Source organism: Pan troglodytes, chromosome 8, assembly GCF_028858775.2.
Source record: "Pan troglodytes isolate AG18354 chromosome 8, NHGRI_mPanTro3-v2.0_pri, whole genome shotgun sequence".
NCBI classification, from domain to species: Eukaryota; Metazoa; Chordata; class Mammalia; order Primates; family Hominidae; genus Pan; species Pan troglodytes.
The window spans coordinates 101,203,246-101,222,414 of NC_072406.2; the positions used below are offsets into that span (position 1 = coordinate 101,203,246).

The window sequence follows — 19,169 nt, forward strand, 5'->3', positions numbered from 1 at the left end:
CTAAATGGTACCCGGCTCATATTAAGTGATCTAAATGAAGAGGTATTATCATTAAGAAGCAATTAAAAGTTGCATGTGTATGAAGTTAACAGCTTTTAACATAAAAGACAATGGGTTATTTGGTAAGAGATCTCACCGAGCTTAAATGTCTTTTTTTCTTTTTTTTTGAAATGAGGAAAGGAAGACATAAATGGCAGAATATGTGGTACAGAACTGTAAGATACATGTCCCACGACAGAAATAAAAAAGGCAGAGATTCACTGAGGGGGGAATTCATGGACATTTATGGTCACATTATCCTGATTGGCTGAGGGAGTCAGCAGGCTTCTAGCCAGTTTTCTTGCTGTTCACAGAAATAAAAGCTCAGTGTCTTTGAAAATGAACTAAGTTTTTTTTCCTTTTTCTTGATAGGAAAATGTATTTATGTAGTCAAGTAAGACTTGTTTCTGCTAAGTAAAAATTCAGCCTAAGTAGTATAATATGAAGCTAAATGGAGACTGGATACAAATATGTTTATAATGAGATTACTGAATTTGTTGATTTCCCTACATTTCCCATCTACTACCACGAAAGAAGTGCTGTAATAATAATATAACTGGCCAAAGTGGCAAAAGTGGGGTTAATTGGTCCTTATCTGTTTGAGGTAAACAACCGAACTGATGAGTGGTTTCCCTGAGCAAAGACTCTTGCTACTTCACGTGTCCTTTCCAGAATGTGGCATCAACATCACATGGGAGCTGGTGAGAAATTCATAACCTCATACTTAGACCTACCGAATCAGAATCTTAATCTTAATAATATTGACAGGTAGTTTATATCCATATTGAGGTTTGAAATGCACTGAGTTAGAGTGTGGAGTTATGGCCACACTGTCTTAATTAGATTATCTTTATTTCAATCCAATTTGCACGGCTATGTGAGCTATGATTCTTAGAGGAGTGAACATAAACAGCAAAACTTCTTACTTAGCAGACTTACCCAGTGCAAGAAAGAGTTCCCTTATCTCACTGTATTATGATCTTAGTCAATATGACCCGGAATTTAAGAAAATAATATGACAAGAGTATGGTTTTAATCAACCGGAAACCATGTGTTCAACAGAACAACAAAACAAGAAGGCTTTGTACTTACTTAGGGAGTTTACATCTTGATGATAAGGCCACTGAGGTAACTGAAGAGGAAATGGATTCAGCATAGGCTTTGGAAGTTCACTTCTGTTACCTAGTAACTGTGTGACTTTGGGCAAGTCTTTCCAAGTTTCTTTTCTATAAAATAGGATGGTAACAGGACCTACTTTACAGGGAGTTGTAAGGTTTAGATAAGTTAACAGGTTATGCAAAAAAAAAAAAAACCAAAAAAAAAACACACACACACAAATGTTCTGGACATTATATAAGCATTAGATATTACTGATATCTTATTTTTGTTTATTTTTAAATGTCTGTCCCTTTAAACCATTCCTTTCAACATATTTGTATGATTTAAATAAAAATAGGTTTGAAGAAATTTCAGGTAGAACTTTGATAAACCCATTGAATGACTTGGAAATTCCAAAGGGATTTCAAAGCCAGGTGGAGGAATGCCTGCTTAGTGTCTTTCCTCAGTGCAAAGGCTGATAAAGGCCTCAATTTCTCCGTCAGTTTACTGTGATCAGAGACTCAGGCTGCCTAGTTATCCTTGTTGCCTGGACAAAAAACTCTTTAGATACATGCAGGTTTGTGTAGAGTTTGTGGGGAGGTTTCAGATGGTAAAATGCCTCTTCCTACCTCAGGTGACGGGAGGGTTACTATCATTCCTTTTTCACGGAGCTATTCTAGTTCTGTTTATAAGTAGTGTTCTTTGTATAGTGGATGTTGAGCAAACACTTGTTAAACTATAGGAAGTTATAACATCGGGAGAATTTCTAACCACTGCAAAGTGTTCTGATATGTAATAAATTGCCTTGAGAAATAGTAGGAGCCAGTGCTGGAAGGAGTCAAGCTAAGGCTGGCGTAGTCTCCTAGGGCTGTTGTAGAGAAGAGTCTAAAGTGGGAGGTGTTGATCTTATGGTCCCAGAGGTCTCTCCCACACTACCTTTCTGCCTGTATAGGTCAGAATCTATTAAGAGTGAGTAGGAATGGATTACACCCCACAGCCATGAACGGCCTTAAATGATAGTAGCACACTAGTGTCATATGTCAAGTGGCAAATGACACTAGCACCAAATGTGATTCTGCATTTAAGTTCTAAGTATTAAATGCATCTATTTGCTATATGAAAACATAAGATATCCCAGTGTTTGCAAACTGGTTCAATATTGTGTTGATTTTTGTTTTGCTTTAATACACTAAGGGAACTTCAAAAGGCTGATGTGGTCCATGCTCTCTGAGCCAGGCCTCTCTTGACTTCTTACGTTTAGTTATTCGTGCAACCACTGGGCCTGTATAAATGGCCAAGTCATATAGGAAGAGACAGAGTGAAAGGGAGAACAAGAGCAAGAGCTAGAGTGAGAGAAAGAGAGAGAGACATCTTCTCACCTTCAGACCTGATCAGAGGCAGTAATGGGAGACCATGGGAGGGGAGAGCCTGATCCAATGATTCCTTTTCAGTTATTTTCTGGAAAGTTTAAAAAATATGGTATTCTTCATGGAGAAGCCAAGATGTTAGGCTGCAGGCAGTGCTTATGCTCTCTAGCCTAGTGAGGAGGAAAGCAGTATAGGTAAATAAAATGGCATTTAGTTGGTAATATAGGCAGGGCCTATATCCATTGTCACCTATAAAAGGCGTTGGTGATGGTCTTTAGGGGGCCATTGGCAAATTGCTACAACAAAATAATAAAATAAATAAAATAACAAAATCCAAGTTTATCTCCCAGAATCTATCTGGGCATATCATTACTGTTGGAAAGACTTATGTTTACCAGGTGAGAAAACTGATGCTGAGAGGGGTTAAATATTATGCACAGCTTCTCACATCTAGTGAAGTAACTGAACTAGGATTTATATCTAGGGACTCTGTCCTTCATAGGACAAGTTGCTAATTTGGGGGTGTTCTCAGGGAGGGGAAAATGTCTATATGCTCATATGCACAGATTATCCAAATCAAAACTCTTTCTCCCCATTCTCCTTTCTCAGTTGAACTAGATGTTAATACCACTATTGTATTAGTCGACTAAGATTGCCTTCTGCAGAAAACCACCTATGTCTCCTTTCTACCCAAGTGCTCTGGGGCTCCTCCCCTGCCCTTTCTCCTCCAACATCCCATTCCACATTCTCTTTCTATCTCTGCAGGACTCCCTGTAGTCCTCCCTGCCCATCCATTATCTCCCTCAAGCTGTCCCCTCAGCCTTTTCTAACAGGGAAAGGCTGGTGCCCTGGTAAAGAGTCCCCCACCCCTATCCCACTCCCTGGCACTAGATGGGCTTGGGAGACAATGACTGCCCCTCCCTCATGCTGTTCTGATGTCTCTTGTTCCTTCCAGTCACCTCCCTTCCAGGCCCATGAGGAGGGCCTGAGGCCCACACTAGCTAGTCTTTTCTCTGGAGGTTGTTTGGGGGCAGGGAGGAAGTCTAAAGTAGAGAGAAAGCGCTGCCATGCCTTAAGCCAACCTTTCCAGAAGTATAATGCCCTTGCCACTAGTAGTTTGGGAAACAATTTTTATTGGCATGCAGGCAAATATTTTGTTTCAATAGTGGCATATTTATTTTTATGGACACCTTCTATTTTTGGCAAGGAATGCTGATTTTCCATTTATGGTTATAATGTAATGTTTTATTTTAAAAACAAAATGACTTAGGGAACAAAATAAGTTGACTTAAAAATAAATTATTAGTTAAATATATATTTAGTATATACAAGTAGACTACAGAAATGGCAAAATAGATTGAAGTTGAAGAAACATTGCCTTAAGCTAAGCCCACTCAGGATGAAATTTTATCTGCCCCCAAATCAACATCTCTTGAAAAGTGGTCCCTATCTTTCCTTGTGTCAGTTCTTAACACCCAGGGGGTAGGCATGCTTCTCATGTTTGGTTTCATAGAATATCTGTGTTTTCAGGGGACCACCACATGCAAAAATGTCAGGGGAGGGGTACTCAATTGGATTAAGAAGCCAGGGCCCACAGAACAGATGTTTTCACCCTACTAACCCAATTGCTGTCTGCTTCTTAGTTGCCACAGTCTAAACATTCTTTAATGCATTGTCTTTTTCAGTCATTGCTCAAGAGGTAGGTTAGTATACCAGTTTTCATAGTGGGAAAAATTAGGAGACTTAATAATTTGCTGCATATCTTGGTGGCCAAGTTTTCCAGCCCTGGTCAGTTAGGCTTTAGGACACTTTTCCTAGCCTTCAGGAATGTGAGCATGGAAGTAGTACAGAAAGGAAGTAGTACAGAAAGGAAGTAGTACAGGAAGGAAGTAGTGCAGGAAGGAAGTAGTGCAGGAAGGAAGTGGTACAGGAAGGAAGTGGTACAGGAAGGAAGTAGTGCAGGAAGGAAGAAGTATAGGAAGGAAGTAGTGGAGGAAGGAAGTAGTACAGGAAAAGTGGTTGTAAGCCATTTAACTTACTTTTTTTCATCTGAACTTTGACCCCCAAATTATCAATTTGTCTTGTGAAGTCACTTCATTTAGGAAAAGCAATGTAAAAGTAAAAATTAGTATTTATTGTGTGTACTAGGTGCTTTGCATATGTCATTTCTTTAATCCTGTAGGAAATAATATGTTCTCCAGGAGGTGAAAATGTCTATATGATTAGATTCACAGATTACCTATCCAAATCTAAGATCTCCGTCCTCTCTCTTCCTTTCCCAAGAACCCATACATATTTCTATTAATTGGTAGAAATAATTATTAATAGACTTTGTCACTTGGCCACTGTGGGCTCTGACGCTCTCTAGTGACAGAAAAATTCTTTGGTAGAAGAAGTAATATCCCTAGATAGCAGTCTACAGAATTGTTTAAGCAATTATCTTTACTTGAGCTTGAAACTAGAATAGCTAATTTGTAACAATTAACTTTTGTAACAAAAGAATTATTATACTGATCAAAGTTCTGATAATTTATCAGTTAAGATTTTTTCAGTTGTAAGAATCTAGCTTAAGCAAAAACTAAGAATTTGTAGAGTTGGGTAACTTTGGGTGGTCCAGGGTTCAATTTCAGAACCAAATGCATCCAGAACTTGGATAGCTCTACCAACCTTGATCTTTCAGCATGGTTTCCTCTCAGTGTGGTTTCCTCTCAGCATGAGTTGACTGTTTTCAGCTCTGGCAGGGCCACAAGCTCCCTTCACAACCAACCACATCAGTTTCACATCTCACATATTTCTACTTCAAATCCAATGAAAAAGAAAGGGTTTGTGTCCCAGTGTTTCCAGTAAAGATCCCAAAATCTACTCCAACTGAATGTGATGTGCTGATTGGCTTAAGCCAAGTCATGTTTCCCACCCACTACCTCCCTCCACCTACATGTATACCCAAGCCCTGGGATTGGTACCAATGCCACTGTGATGGTTAATTTTATGTATCAAATTAGCTAGCCCATGGCACTCGGCTATTTAGTCAAACACTATCTTAGATGTTTCTGTAAAGCAATGTTTTGGATGGGATTAACATTTAAATCTTTACACTTTGAGTAAAACATTTGCTTTCTATAATGTCAATAGGCCTTATCCAGTTAGTTGAAGGCCTTAAAAAAGAAAAAAAAAAAGACTGACTTCCACTGAGAGAGTGAGAATTATGCCAGTAGACGGCCTTTGGACTTGAATTGTAACTTTTTCATGGGTCTCCAGCCTGTTGGCCAATGCTAAAGTTTTGGACTTGCCAGCCTCTACAATCACGTGAGCCAACTCCTATCTATCTATCTTTCCATCTATTCATTCTCTTGGTTCTATTTCTCTAGAGAACCCTGACTAAAAGAACCACTCACATCAAATAGTTAAGAAGAGGGGAGAGGGACAGTTTTTCTAAAGACAACTTGGAAGTACTATTACCAGGAGGAAGAAGAAGGAGAAAGGCAGGATAAACAGTCATGGATATACACTATAGCTGGGAGTTATTAAAATCAACTTATTGCAATTTAGTAAAAACAATTTGGTTGACAACATTTTTTAAACATTAGGTCCAAAGGGGAAAAGAACAAAAGTCTTAGTGGTAAAAAGATGTAGAAGTTTTTTGTTTTTTTTTTTAATCTTAACTCTTCCTGTTTTTTTACATAGTCAAGATTCTTGTTTAAGTGTTATTCAGAATGTTCAGAAACCAGGATATCTTTTGAGTAGAAGCTTTAACTTATATGGTATGGTTTGAATAAGGATGGTTGTCCAAAATATCTCCAACATCTGTTGGAGTGCCTGAAATTCTATTATTAAAATTTTATTTCTTTGCCCTTGAAGGCCTGAGGACTCTCAGGAATATGCTGGTAAAATAAAAATAACCTTTAGAGATGCCCAAACTGTTTTCCCCAGAACACCAGCATTCATTAGGTGTTCATTCAATAGATTCTTCAAAGGATTCCAAAGGCAAAGAAGTTTGGGGAACAGTATATATAATTACCCAACCCTTTGACATTAGCATACTAAGGGCCCTGAGAAGTTTTGGATTAAGAAAGTTTTCAAATTAAAGTAACCCAGAATTTTCTAAGATTATTTGACCATGAAACATATGTCTATCAAAGCACATATTCCTATCTCCTTGAACTTGAGGATAATTAGACGTACGTGGGTAGAGGGTAGGGGAAGGGGGTATGGCATAGAAAGAGCAGGACCTTGGGAGCAAGAATATCTAAGTTTAATTCCTGACTCTGCTATTTATTAACTAACCATCTTTGCCAATGTTGCTTAAGCTTTTTTGGCTACATTTTTTTATTTGTAAAGTAAGTTTAATAATCACTCATCTCACTGGGCTATAATGATAAGTATTCAGTAAGGAAGATCCACATATGTGAGTTGCTGGCTTATAATTCACACTCAAGAGATACTGATTTTGTCAATTGTCCTTTCCCCTTTTTTTCTCTCTTCCCTCCTTCCATTCCTTCTTCCCTTACCTCTCCTTTCCTTCCCTCACACCCCTTTTCCTTCCTTCTTTTTACATTTTTTATTTAAATGAACTTTTCATTTTGGAATAGTTTTAGGATTTCAAAAAATTTGCAAAGATAATACAGAGAATGCCCATATACCATCCTCCTTATCCCACTTCTTTTTGTGTCTATTAGATGCTCAGAGTGTGTGCACAAGGCTGGCACGCCCAGGGTCTTCCTCATGGCACTAACAGTCTACTGAAAGGTGGAACAGAGACAAGCCTATCAACACCTACAAGACTGGTGGTAAGTGCAGTGACAGATGCAAAACACAGGGTGATGGAAAGCCCTCAGGAGGGTAACCTAACCTAGATTTGAGGGCCCAAACAGGCTCCAGAAGAAAATGTCAACTGAGAGGAAGCCTGAAGGATGAACAGTGGGCTAAGCAAAGGGTTATTAATGTGTTATTAATGGGTTGAATCTAATTGGGAAGGGAGAGAGGTTGCAGAGTGAGGTGCAGAGCTTGGTGGACGATGCCAAAGGAATACTGAAACCTTTAGTGTGTCCAGTCTGGAACTGCATCCAAATTCAGGTTCAGTAATGATGTCATTATCCAAACATACCTTCTGTAAAATTCATGCTAAACTACCTAAGAGCTATCTACCGTTCCAAAACAATAGTGACTTTGAACAGTGTTCACCAGAGCACGAAAGAATTACAAGATTTTTTTTTTTTTTAAGAAAATTGGCCAGGAAATAATGAGTAACGAAGGACAGGAAGTAATTGTGAATGTTTAATATAGCTGGGGCTGTGCGATTTGCCTTAAGTTGTTAGCTTTGTTTTCCTCTTGAGAAATAAAAACTAAGGGGCCCTCCCTTTTCAGAGCCCTATGGCGCAACATCTGTACTTTTTCATATGGTTAACTGTCCATTCCAGGAACGTCTGTGAGCCTCTCATGTTGCAGCCACAACATGGACAGCCCAGTCAAATGCCCCGCAAGTCTTCCTCTGAGTGACTCCAGCAATTAGCCAAGGCTCCTGCACCCAGGCAGGACCTCTGCGCTCTGAGCTCCATTCTCCTTCAAGACCTCCCCAACTTCCCAGGTTGAACTACAGCAGAAGCCTTTAGAAAGGGCAGGAGGCCGGCTCTCGAGGACCTCACCTGAAGTGAGCATGCCAGCCACTGCAGGAACGCCCCGGGACAGGAATGCCCATTTGTGCAACGAACCCTGACTCCTTCCTCACCCTGACTTCTCCCCCTCCCTACCCGCGCGCAGGCCAAGTTGCTGAATCAATGGAGCCCTCCCCAACCCGGGCGTTCCCCAGCGAGGCTTCCTTCCCATCCTCCTGACCACCGGGGCTTTTCGTGAGCTCGTCTCTGATCTCGCGCAAGAGTGACACACAGGTGTTCAAAGACGCTTCTGGGGAGTGAGGGAAGCGGTTTACGAGTGACTTGGCTGGAGCCTCAGGGGCGGGCACTGGCACGGAACACACCCTGAGGCCAGCCCTGGCTGCCCAGGCGGAGCTGCCTCTTCTCCCGCGGGTTGGTGGACCCGCTCAGTACGGAGTTGGGGAGGCTCTTTCACTTCGGAGGATTGCTCAACAACCATGCTGGGCATCTGGACCCTCCTACCTCTGGTAAGCCCTCTCCTGCCCGGGTGGAGGCTTACCCCGTCTTAGTCCCGGGGATAGGCAAAGTGGGGCGGGCGCGGGACGCGTGTGGGATTGCGGCGGCAGCGGCGCACGCGGGCACCTGGGAGCGGCGGGCTGCTGCGGGAGGCGTTGGAGACTGGCTCCCGGGGGCTGTTAGGACCTTCCCTCAGGCCTGGGTGCTCAGAACGCTGGAGGACTTGCTTTTCTTGGGCCTTGATGCGAAGTGCTGACCCCGCTGGGCAGGCGGGGCAGCTCCGGCGCTCCTCGGAGACCACTGCGCTCCACGTTGAGGTGGGCGTGGGGGGGCGGACAGGAATTGAAGCGGAAGTCTGGGAAGCTTTAGGGTCGCTGGAGGGGGACCCCGGTTGGAGAGAGGAGCGGAACTCCTGGACAAGCCCTGACAAGCCAAGCCAAAGGTCCGCTCCGGCGCGGGTGGGTGAGTGCGCGCCGCCCCGCGGGGGCGGGGAGAGAGCCTGCAGCCTTCAGAACAGATATTGCTCATTTTCTGGCAGTTCTCAGACGTAGGAAATAAGTCAGCACCGAAGCAGTGGTTAAGCCGGAGGGCTCGGAAGAACGGCACCTTTTCTTTCTCGAAAAAGTTATATGGGGGCTGAATGAGCTTCTGGAGGCTTGTTTACCGTTTTTTATTGTCACACAGAAAAAGAAACTGCCTTGTCTCCCTTCCGGGAATTCTCTCTTTAAGACTGTAAGTCGCTGCCTGAGTGGTTTCATTTTGTTTTGTTTTTCTGCCCTTCTCTTTCTTCTTTTGCCCTTTCTTAGCTTGCACTCCCATGGTGATTTCTGCTTGGTCTCCTGCTGGGGTTGGTGGTACTCGTTCCCACCGCACAGAACCCGGCGCCTATTATTGGCCAAGAAACTTGAGCAGCCTGTTTTGAAAAGTCCCTCGCTCAGAAATGCCAGCTTGCAGATGGCTAATCAAAGAGACGTGGATCCAGGAGGCTCATTTGAGTACCGGAGCCTCTGAGAGTCCATGGATTTTTATTTTACTGGGCCCCAACAAAGTGCCAGGCATAGCGAGAGAAGTGTTTACAAATGTGATCTCCGTGGATTCTCACGAGAGCCATGTAGTGGGGAAGATGACCACATCCCCATTTTACAGATGGCGAAATGAGGTTCAGAGAGCTTCAGTAATTCAGCCAAGATCACACAGCTAGTAAATGGGAGATATGGGATTGAACTCAGATCTAATTCCAAAACTCAGGCTGTTCGCTGATTGCATCTGATATCCAGATTACACCAAGAGGCTGAGATGTCTGGGTCCATTTTATGATTAGAAAAAAAAAAATCCTGTTCCTTTCAGAAATAGTGTGCACTATTTGGGCTTCTTTAGAAACTTCCTTGGAGAAAATTAATGATTCAAGATTGAGAAAACATTTATACAACCTCAGGCCACACTCTTCTCTCTCTTGTTATTAACCATTGCACCACTGCAATGTTGGCTGCTTTGAAAATCTCATAGTTATTGGACAGCAGTATTAGTAAAGTGTAAGAAAATTGTCAAAGCTTGGAGCTATGCTTGTTGAACTTTTGTACCAATAGCACCTTTACCAGAGGCTGCGTGTTTAAAGCCCGAAGAAAACTTTGCTTTTCTGAAAGAATACACACACACACGCATATATAAATATTCATATATTTATGTATATATACATATTATAATACCTATAAGTTAGGTATAACTTATATTTGTATATGATATATGGCCTAGGAAATTAAGGCTTATTAAATAAAATTTATAAATGCAGATGAGTCAAATACAAAGATCAGACATAACTCTATCACCTAAGTAATCATTGTTTACGTTTTGCAGTTTATCTTCCATTTCTCCCCTCTAATATGACTCTTTTAAATTTAGTTACACAGAAATTGGTTTTGCGCTCATGACATGCCTAACATCAGGCCTTTATCCTTAAAGAAGTTTCGACACTCTTGTGTCACCTCATGTGTCTACAGAAAATGTTTGCTTCTATGCCTTCACGGTTGTTTTCTTAGTAGTAGCAATAAATAAAATAGATGCAAAGTGCTAATTACTTGGAATACAGAAGCAAATTTTAATTCTATTAATGGTCTGGACATAGATGGGTGGGGAGCTGTTTTCTGCTTTTCCCCTCTTCTCCTAGTCCTCTGACTCTGGTGATAACTATAGTCAACAAGTATCCCCATCCTTAACCCCTTTTGCTTCTCTTTCTCTTTCCTTCTCTCAACCTTCCTGGTGTTAGTTTCCTCTTTCCTATTTCTGAGTGTTTTTACTCCGACACTTACAATAAAAAAGTTTGAAATCCCAAAAAGTTGACAAATTTCTAAAGGAGACAGAAAAAGAGTCAAACTTACTTTACAAATTAGTTTGAGAAATAGCTGTGGGTTGCATTTTTTTTTTTTTTAATTGTGCATGACCCTGTTATTGGCCAAGAAACTTGAGCAGCCTGTTTTGGAAAGTCCCTCGCTCAGAAATGCCAGCTTGCTAATCGAAGGGATGTGGATCCATGAGGCTCATTTGAATTCCGAAGCCTCTAAGAGTCCATGGATTTTTATTTTATTGGGCCCCAACAGGTTTTGTCTTGCATTATTTAGGACATTGGCCAGGCAATCACTGGACAGCCAGTTTGCTCTCCTTTACATTTTGTAGAATGGTTATCTTATGGTCAAAGGAAAGGGAGAGGGCCTTTGGAAAATAAAGCTGTGTATTTACAAGCAGTCATACAGAATAGTTTTGTGGGGAAAATAAAGAACAGTTATTTAATTTGTAATTTAATCATTTTTCTTAAACCAACCCAAAGAACATAAAATGGAATATTTAATCATTTTTGTAGCTTAATTTGTAATTTAATCATTTTTCTTAAGCCAACCTAACGAACATAAATTGGGCTATTTATTTTCATTTTTAATGGGCCATATTTACATCACAAAGGACTTGAGAAGTCTTACAAATACAATAAAATGATAAAATATGAATTAAGACATTAGCAACCAGGATGGAAAAACACAAATTTGTAAATGATGGCCAGGTTTGCAAGCAAAAATTAAATTGATAAATGGCAGCACCCCCACTACCAGCTACAGTTAGACTAATGAAAAATCCTCTAATGTTCATGCCTGAAATACAGTTACCACCCTTAGCAGCAAATTAGAGGCAAAGAAGTTCTGGAATTTGGACGTTGTCTCTGAGTAAGCTCTTTGAGACACTGGACAAGTAATTTCCTTCTGAATACTCTCATACTGACACATAGGAGAAGTGTCAGTGTTTCAAAGGAATCTCTTTGAAGGCTACTACAATGCTTTAGGGGTGCCAGATTACCAGAGTAAACTGCCAGTTTGAGAGAATGACTGTTTCTTAAGAGATGGTCTGAAACCTAAGTAAGGAAATCCCCCCACTTGAAAGCCCCTAGGAAGTTAATTGCTTTTGGCAAATTATCTTGGGCCCCAAAAGTCCCTTGATGAGCACATGTTTTGTAATAGGTACTAAAGCCTATTTACTTATGATGAAAAATAAAATAACACAATTTAAACCTTGAAATTGATAAAAAGCAACTTGAAACCAAATTTAGGACAGTGAACCCAACCCTTTCTTCTTTTTAAATAGGTAAATATAGAAAAAATGACCACATGATGTGAAACAAAAAGCAAATATTTAAAAACTACATTTATACTTTATCTCACCACACTAATGTAAAGAATTTTTATTTTACTTATAAATTCTTAGCCTTGTCTACACATATACATAATTGCATGTTTAATTTGAGCTATATATAGTCTGTTTTTTGTTCCTTTGCATGTTACACAAACCTTTTTCTATTTCTACATAATTTTTATCTCATATTTTTTATTGGATACATGATAGAGAGAGCATTTATTAAATGAGCTGGGATTACTATAATTTTTATTATTTATTTTTTAATTTATTACTTATTTTTATAATTTACTATTAGAAAAAAAGCATTTCTTAAATGTACTGGGATACATATATATATATGACTTTTTCTTGTTACTAAAAAATTACTCATAGAACTTACATATTAAAATTTTAGGACTTGTGATGAAAAATAATAAAATAATTTAAAACGATAAAAAGCAACATAATTTTATATGTTGTACCTTGTACTTCCTTATAAGGTACAACACTACAATAGCCTTAGTGTGTAGTTTTCTTTTTGCTATGTATGTATATATATATTCATAAAAGTGGAAAAATAACATTTAACAAATCCTCTTTATTTTCTGGAAAATCCTTGCTTTAAAAAAAGTCTTTAGCTTTTTATATAGTTCGACTTCTAACACCAATTAAATATCTTCAATTCAGTCTCAAGCAGGAACAAATCTTCAGTCCACTTGCCTACCTTTATTGTCTTTGAAGTGACAGTGTGAGTAGTAAAGCCCAAATCAGAGAGAAATTGACTTTTGTAAGATTGGTAACTTCACCTTCCCCGGAAGGAAATGAGGTGGTTCTTCCCTTTGATCACAACTGCTTTCTTGATTTGAAATAAACTGTTGTACAGCCCAGTCACCCCATCTTTAGACATTTAGAAATGGCAATCATAGTTATATAGGACAACTAGCCTGAGTCCCACTAAGTAGAAATGATAGTGAATTTAGTATAAGATTATACCTTTAGGCTGGGCGGGTGACTCACACCTGTCACCCAGCGCTTCGGGAGGCCAAGGTGGGTGGATCATGGATCACTTGAGATTAGGAGTTTGAGACCAGCCTGGCCAACATGGCAAAAACCCAACTCTACTGAAAATACACAGATTAGCTGGGTGTGGTGGCGTGCCTGTTATCTCAGCTACTCGGGAGGTTGCGACAGGAGAATCACTGGAACCTGGGAGGTGGAAGTTGCAGTGAGCCAAGATCATGCCACTGCACGCCAGGCTGGGCGACAGAGTGAGACTCCGTCTACAAAGAAAACAAAGAAACAAAAAATCATACCTTTAGAGCAAGGCCAGCCTTGTGAATTAGCAAATCTGACTACAGATTCAATCAGCAGATATACTCAGCCCAGCAAAGTGAGCAAGCTTACTATAGGTTGTGTTAAGGCATGGACTGGGATAAACTGGCAAAATTAGAGTAAATTTGACAATTTGACATTGGATTCATTAATGATAGCCTGTCCTTCAATGAAGTCAGGCAGCATTGTGTTTCTATTCACCTCTGTGTTTTGTGAGGCTATAAAAATATAAGATATGAGAAATGTGAATACTTTTTATTTGTGAGGGCAGATATCTTGAAAAAGAGAGCGAGAGGAAGTCAGAGTATGCGGGTGAAGACTCTTGTTTTTTTGCTGAGGATTTAGCTTTGGTTTTTAGCCATTCTCACAGAGATCATTGGTCCTAATTAACTGGTTGTTGTTGTTTTTTTTCACGTGAATGTCTGTAAGGTTTTAGGCTTGATTTTAAAAATTGGGCCTATACTCACAGAAAGACAAATACTGCATGATCTCGTTTATATGTGGAATCTAAAAGGTTTGCATCCATAAAAGTAGAGAGTAGAATAGTGGTTGCCAGAGGCTGGTGGGGGGCAAAGTTGGGGGATTTAGGGAGATATTGGTCAAAGGATACAAAATTTCAGTTAGGAGGAATAAGTTCAAGAGATCTAGTGTACAACTTGATGTCTATAGCTAATAACAATGTATTGTATACTTGAAAATTACTAAGAGTAGATTTTAAGTGTTCTCGCCACACACACACAAAAGAAAATGATAAGTATGTGAAGGAATGCCCAATGTAATTAGCTCGATTTAGCTAATTATCTTCCAAAATATGTACATAATTATCTTCCAAAATATGTACATAATTCAAGACATCATGTTATATACCATAAATATATACAATTTTTTTTTATTTGTCGAATAAAAATAATACAAAAAAGCCCTGGGCCTATACTGTCCACAGGTAGTGGCCACAGGCAGAGCTGGTCCCAAGCCCCTCCCTCTCTCTGTAGCCCCTTATCCCAGGTTGCTTTATTCTTGTATGACCCACGTGGCCCCTCTGGGCTTGTAAGGGCTCTGGGGCTGTATTTTAGGACTCTATAGCCCTTACATTACCCATTTCCTCTACCAAAGGTCATTTCTCTTATCTTCAAGCTTATTTTTGGAAGGGTCATTATTTCTTCATGAGAAGTCAAATTCTGATTTGCAAGTGCTGAACACAGATGCCATTAGTCTATAAAACTCTTATATTCTCACATGTAAATGTAGTAACCTGCTAACCTCAGATTCTGCTTCCTCTAACCTAGTTGCCCTGCAACTGTGATGAACCTCAAAATCACCAAGGGTACTTCCCCATTCTCAGAGATCCTGATTCCTTAGGTCTGTGTAGGGGCCTTAGCACTTTTTATTAAATAATGCATCACTAAAGGATTCTGATGTCTGTCGGGGTCTTGAGAACTATTTTTCTGACTCTAGCACTAAACTCAAAATGTAATTTCAGATGGAATTTCTTAGGCTCATTCATTTTATTTTATTTATGGTTTGGCCAGTCATGGATCTAATCAGTAACTTGCAACTGTTGCTTCAACTACCTCTGTCCTGGACTTTCCAGAGATTGGCTTTAAGAAAGAAAGAGGACATCCCTGGGATAAGATTACCATGTGTATTTTTATGTACACATTTTGAAAAACATACAAACGAATGGGATCTTTGCTTATCTCTTCCATGTAGAAAAATTTATTTTACTTCTATTTCAGGTTTTCAATAATGTAGTAGGACAAGATGACATCACTATATCCCTGTTTTTTACACAGATATATTAGAGATGCATTATCTTATTGGAAATTTTAAACTATTCAATAATAAACTATTAGTCTTTTAGAATTTCTTTTTCCTCAGGTGTTGACAAGTAACTGAAAGTCTACAAGCAGACAAGCAGAATTAGTCGGTGGAACTTCATTTCTTGCTCCATTTTTGTCCTCAGCAGTAGAGGGTGGTGAGATTTCAACCTAGCCTAGCAGGACCAATAAGTCTGGAAAGAAGTAGCTCTAGTTCATATTGGCACCTGCTAATTCTAGTTCTGAAGACCATGGGAAATCTCTTGCCTATTTAGCTCAGTGATCATCCAAGATGGGAAATTCTTGGGCTCAGCTGTGAGGGATCCCAAGTTTATATGTACCACTAATGTCTCACAAATCAAGAATCCAAGAGAATCAAGAGACTATAGTTCATTCCTTATATTAAATTCTTAGGACTGCCAACTGGGTGGCTACAGTTTTGGGGGCTAGAAGTCTGATATCAAGGTGCCAACTGGACTGGTTCCTTCTGAGGACCACGAGGGCAGGATCTGTTCAGGCTTGTAGATGGCCTTCTTTTCCATGTGTCTTCACATTATCTTCCTCTGTTTGTATGTGTGTCCAAATTTCCTCTTCTTTTTTTTTAATTTAGAAATTTATACTGTCTACAAGCTTTATATAGCTTTAGTTAAAAAAAAAGCAAAAAAAAAAAAAAATCAAAACAAAAACAGTGAAGCCAAGACACTCTTCCAAAGTCTGGACCCTTCCAGCCTTCCAAATACAAGAGCTCTGGAAGTTGTATATACCAAATTTCCTCTTCTTAAAATGTCACCAGTCACATTGGATTAAGGCTCACCCTATTAACACCATTTTAACTTAATCACCTTTGTAAAGACCCTATCTCCTGATACAGTCCCATTCAGATGCTCAGGAAGTTAGGGTATCGGTATCACTATATGAATTTGGGAGTTGGGGGAGGACACAGTTTCGCCCATGACAGTCCTGAATCTCCTTTGCTAGATGCATGACTGGGCCAGTCACTTCACCAGTTGGGATACACTGCCATCTCTATCAGAAAAGGGGTTTGGGCTAGGTCATCTATAAAGTCCTTTCTGCTCTAAATTGTAAATATAATGAGATACCAACATTTAGTTTAATTGTTTAAAATTTTAGAAGCTAACTGGATGCTTTGCTGGTGTCAACACTCCCCTTTACAAAAAAAAATTCGGCCAGGCATGGTGGCTCACACCTGTAATCCAAACACTTTGGGAGGCCGAGGCAGGCGGATCACGGGGTCAAGAGATTGAGACCATCTGGCCAACATGGTGAAACTCCGTCTGTACTAAAAATACAAAAATTAGCTGGGCCTGGTGGTGCACATCTGTAGTCCCAGCTACTCGGGAAGCTGAGGCAGGAGAGTCACTTGAACCTGGGAGGCAGAGCTTGCAGTGAGCCGAGATCGCGCCACTGCACCTCCAGCCTGGCAACAGAGCGAGACTCCGTCTCAAAAAAAAAAAAAAAAAAAAAAAAAAAAATCTCACTTTCTGTTTCTACTGTTCTCTCAAGTACCCCTCTGCCTTCTGTTACTTCTTTGCTGCATTCTGAGAGGAATGGGGTGGGGAGCACTCTTTCCTGTAGAACCCCATAACCCATCTATTTTCATCAATTTATTTGAAATTCAAAGCCAGGGGTTAAAATGTCCACTTTCAATTTGAGATGTCTAACTTTCAGATAAATCTATTAACATGCATTTCTAAGTGACTTTTAAGCTAAGCATTTTATTTTATTGAGCTCGTATGGAAGGGTAACTATTATACTTGTATAATAAAGTGCACTTTCAAAAATACTCGGTTCAAATGTAAAATAATATTCGTAATATTTTAAGACAAACCTCCTAGAACTTATATGTGTCTTTCTTCCCAGAGCAGTCTCTATGGGTGCTTAAACAATACTGCATTATTAGATTTTTTTCAGTTTATAAGCCACACAAGAAAGTTAACCCATGTCATCTCTAGAGGCATAAAAATAGACAGTTGTTCTGAGAAACATATCTGTTTATTCCTAGTTCAGTAACAGCTCAATGAGATCCTAAATTATGAGGTACTTTTTGTTTATCTTATTGTCTCATTGGCAACCAGCAACTCCTGTTGCATTTTTGACATGGGAATCTATCAGGGTGTGGTTAATAAAGTACATTTCCATGGTAAGTATTCTTTAAGAAAAAATAAACCAAGATTTCATCAGAGACAGAAATTACTGCAAACTGTACTTACCAGTTTCTGGTGATTTGTATAACTGAGCTTTCGATTTCAAAAATTAAAAAGTTCTCTTTAGTGTAACATATTTTTGTGTCCAGTAATTTTACTTCAAAAATAAAAGAGAATTTTCTTTACCATCAAACAACGTTGCTGTAATGAGTGGTGATATAGTTAGTCCTAGAGGACCAAAGAGAAATAAAATGGCTTTGATTATGCTGGTTTAAGAAAATATATCCGATTAAACAGAGGTTAATATTTGTGATGTTTGATTTAGTAAAATTATAAGACTACCAAAGAAAACTAGAAGAGCAAAATAACCAAAATTTATATAAAGAATTCAATGTTGATAATTCAAAGGTTTAGAATTTTTTCCACCTTTCAAATACTAAGTTGCTGTTATAGATTTACTACCATTATTACCCAGATTTTCCATTTTACTAAAAAATAATAACACAGTTTGTTATGATAAATCAGTATAGATCTTTAGGCTCAACACAACCCTGCTACCTTTTAAACTTTTTTATTATACAACAAACACATATGCATTATCAAGAAAAGATGAGTTTAGCAAAATGAGGAAAAATAGTCTTAGCAACTAGAAATAAGCACCATTAAAATTTCTGTGTGTTAAAAGATAATATACTGCTGAAACTTTTTTTTTCTTGAAATGTCCCTCTTTTCTTTCACTTTTCATTTTCTTAATCCCTAACCTTCTACTGTTGAATTTTCTGGACCACCGTTATACCCCCTCATCAAGAGGGCATTTTTTTCTGCAGTAGCTGAGCACAATGGTCATATTGAAGAAATTCCCTTGTGGGGGCTTTGCCTAGAGGTAAAATCCTCTTGGCCGGGTGCGTTGGCTCATGCTTGTAATCCCAGTACTTTGGGAAGCTGAGGCGGGAGCATCTTCTGAGGTCAGGAGTTTGAGACTAGCCTGGCCAACATGGTGAAATGCCGTCTCTACTAAAAATACAAAAAATTAGCCATCATAGTGGTGCATTCCTGTAATCCCACCTACTCAGGAGGCTGAGGCAGGAGAATTGCTTGAATGCCGGAGGCAGAGGTTGTAGTGAGCCAAGATCTAGATTGTGCCACTGTGCTCCAGCCTGGGTGACAGAGCAAGACTCCGTCTAAAACAAAACAAAACAAAACAACAACAACAACAAAAACAAAGTAAAACCCTCTTCACTGTGATGACTCTAAAGCTTGCTTTTGTCTCTCTAAATCACAACAAACCGTTTGCAGTGTGATGCTGTGCTCAAAATTGAGAATTCTCACTGACTGTTCCAGGCATCTGTCTACTCATTCTTGCCATGCTGAGGGCTGTCATTTCTCACCACTGAATGCCTTTTTTTTTTTTGCTTCTTTTTAAAAGTCTTTTCCTGTTTGCTTTGAACTTCAATAAAAACAGGGGGTAAGAAGGCAATATGCTTTTATTTTGTCTGTGGGGTTTTTTTTTTTCCTTCTTCTTTTGGTTCCTTTTCAGATCCTAGCTCATCAAGGCCATTTGCCACACTGACACTGGAATAAGCCTGAATG

General features: G+C 39.5%; 1 protein-coding gene and 1 long non-coding RNA gene across 11 annotated transcripts in view; one reads left to right on the top strand and one right to left on the bottom strand.

Annotated features, from left to right (window-relative positions):
- FAS (Fas cell surface death receptor) overlaps positions 1–19,169 on the top strand; it is a 41,207-nt gene that overhangs the window by 7,745 nt on the left and 14,293 nt on the right. For 4 of the 10 annotated variants that reach the window (XR_010146650.1, XM_016918825.4, XM_063780867.1 and 1 more), the window contains exon 1: positions 8,353–9,069. Coding sequence is in view for 8 of the 10 variants with exons in the window: in XM_016918825.4 (XP_016774314.1) it covers positions 8,854–9,069 (216 nt within the window). In the remaining 2 variants the exon portion in view is untranslated. Of the gene's footprint in view, positions 1–7,180; positions 7,292–7,809; positions 9,070–19,169 lie in introns of those variants that run through there. The other 6 variants (XM_063780868.1, XM_063780866.1, XM_063780864.1 and 3 more) reach the window with 5 other exon arrangements.
- Positions 1,132–9,114, bottom strand: LOC134807073 (uncharacterized). The gene is made up of 3 exons (XR_010146652.1): positions 8,655–9,114; positions 2,517–2,674; positions 1,132–1,265 (listed from the first exon to the last, which is right to left on the bottom strand). It is a non-coding gene; the product is annotated as an uncharacterized LOC134807073 (long non-coding RNA).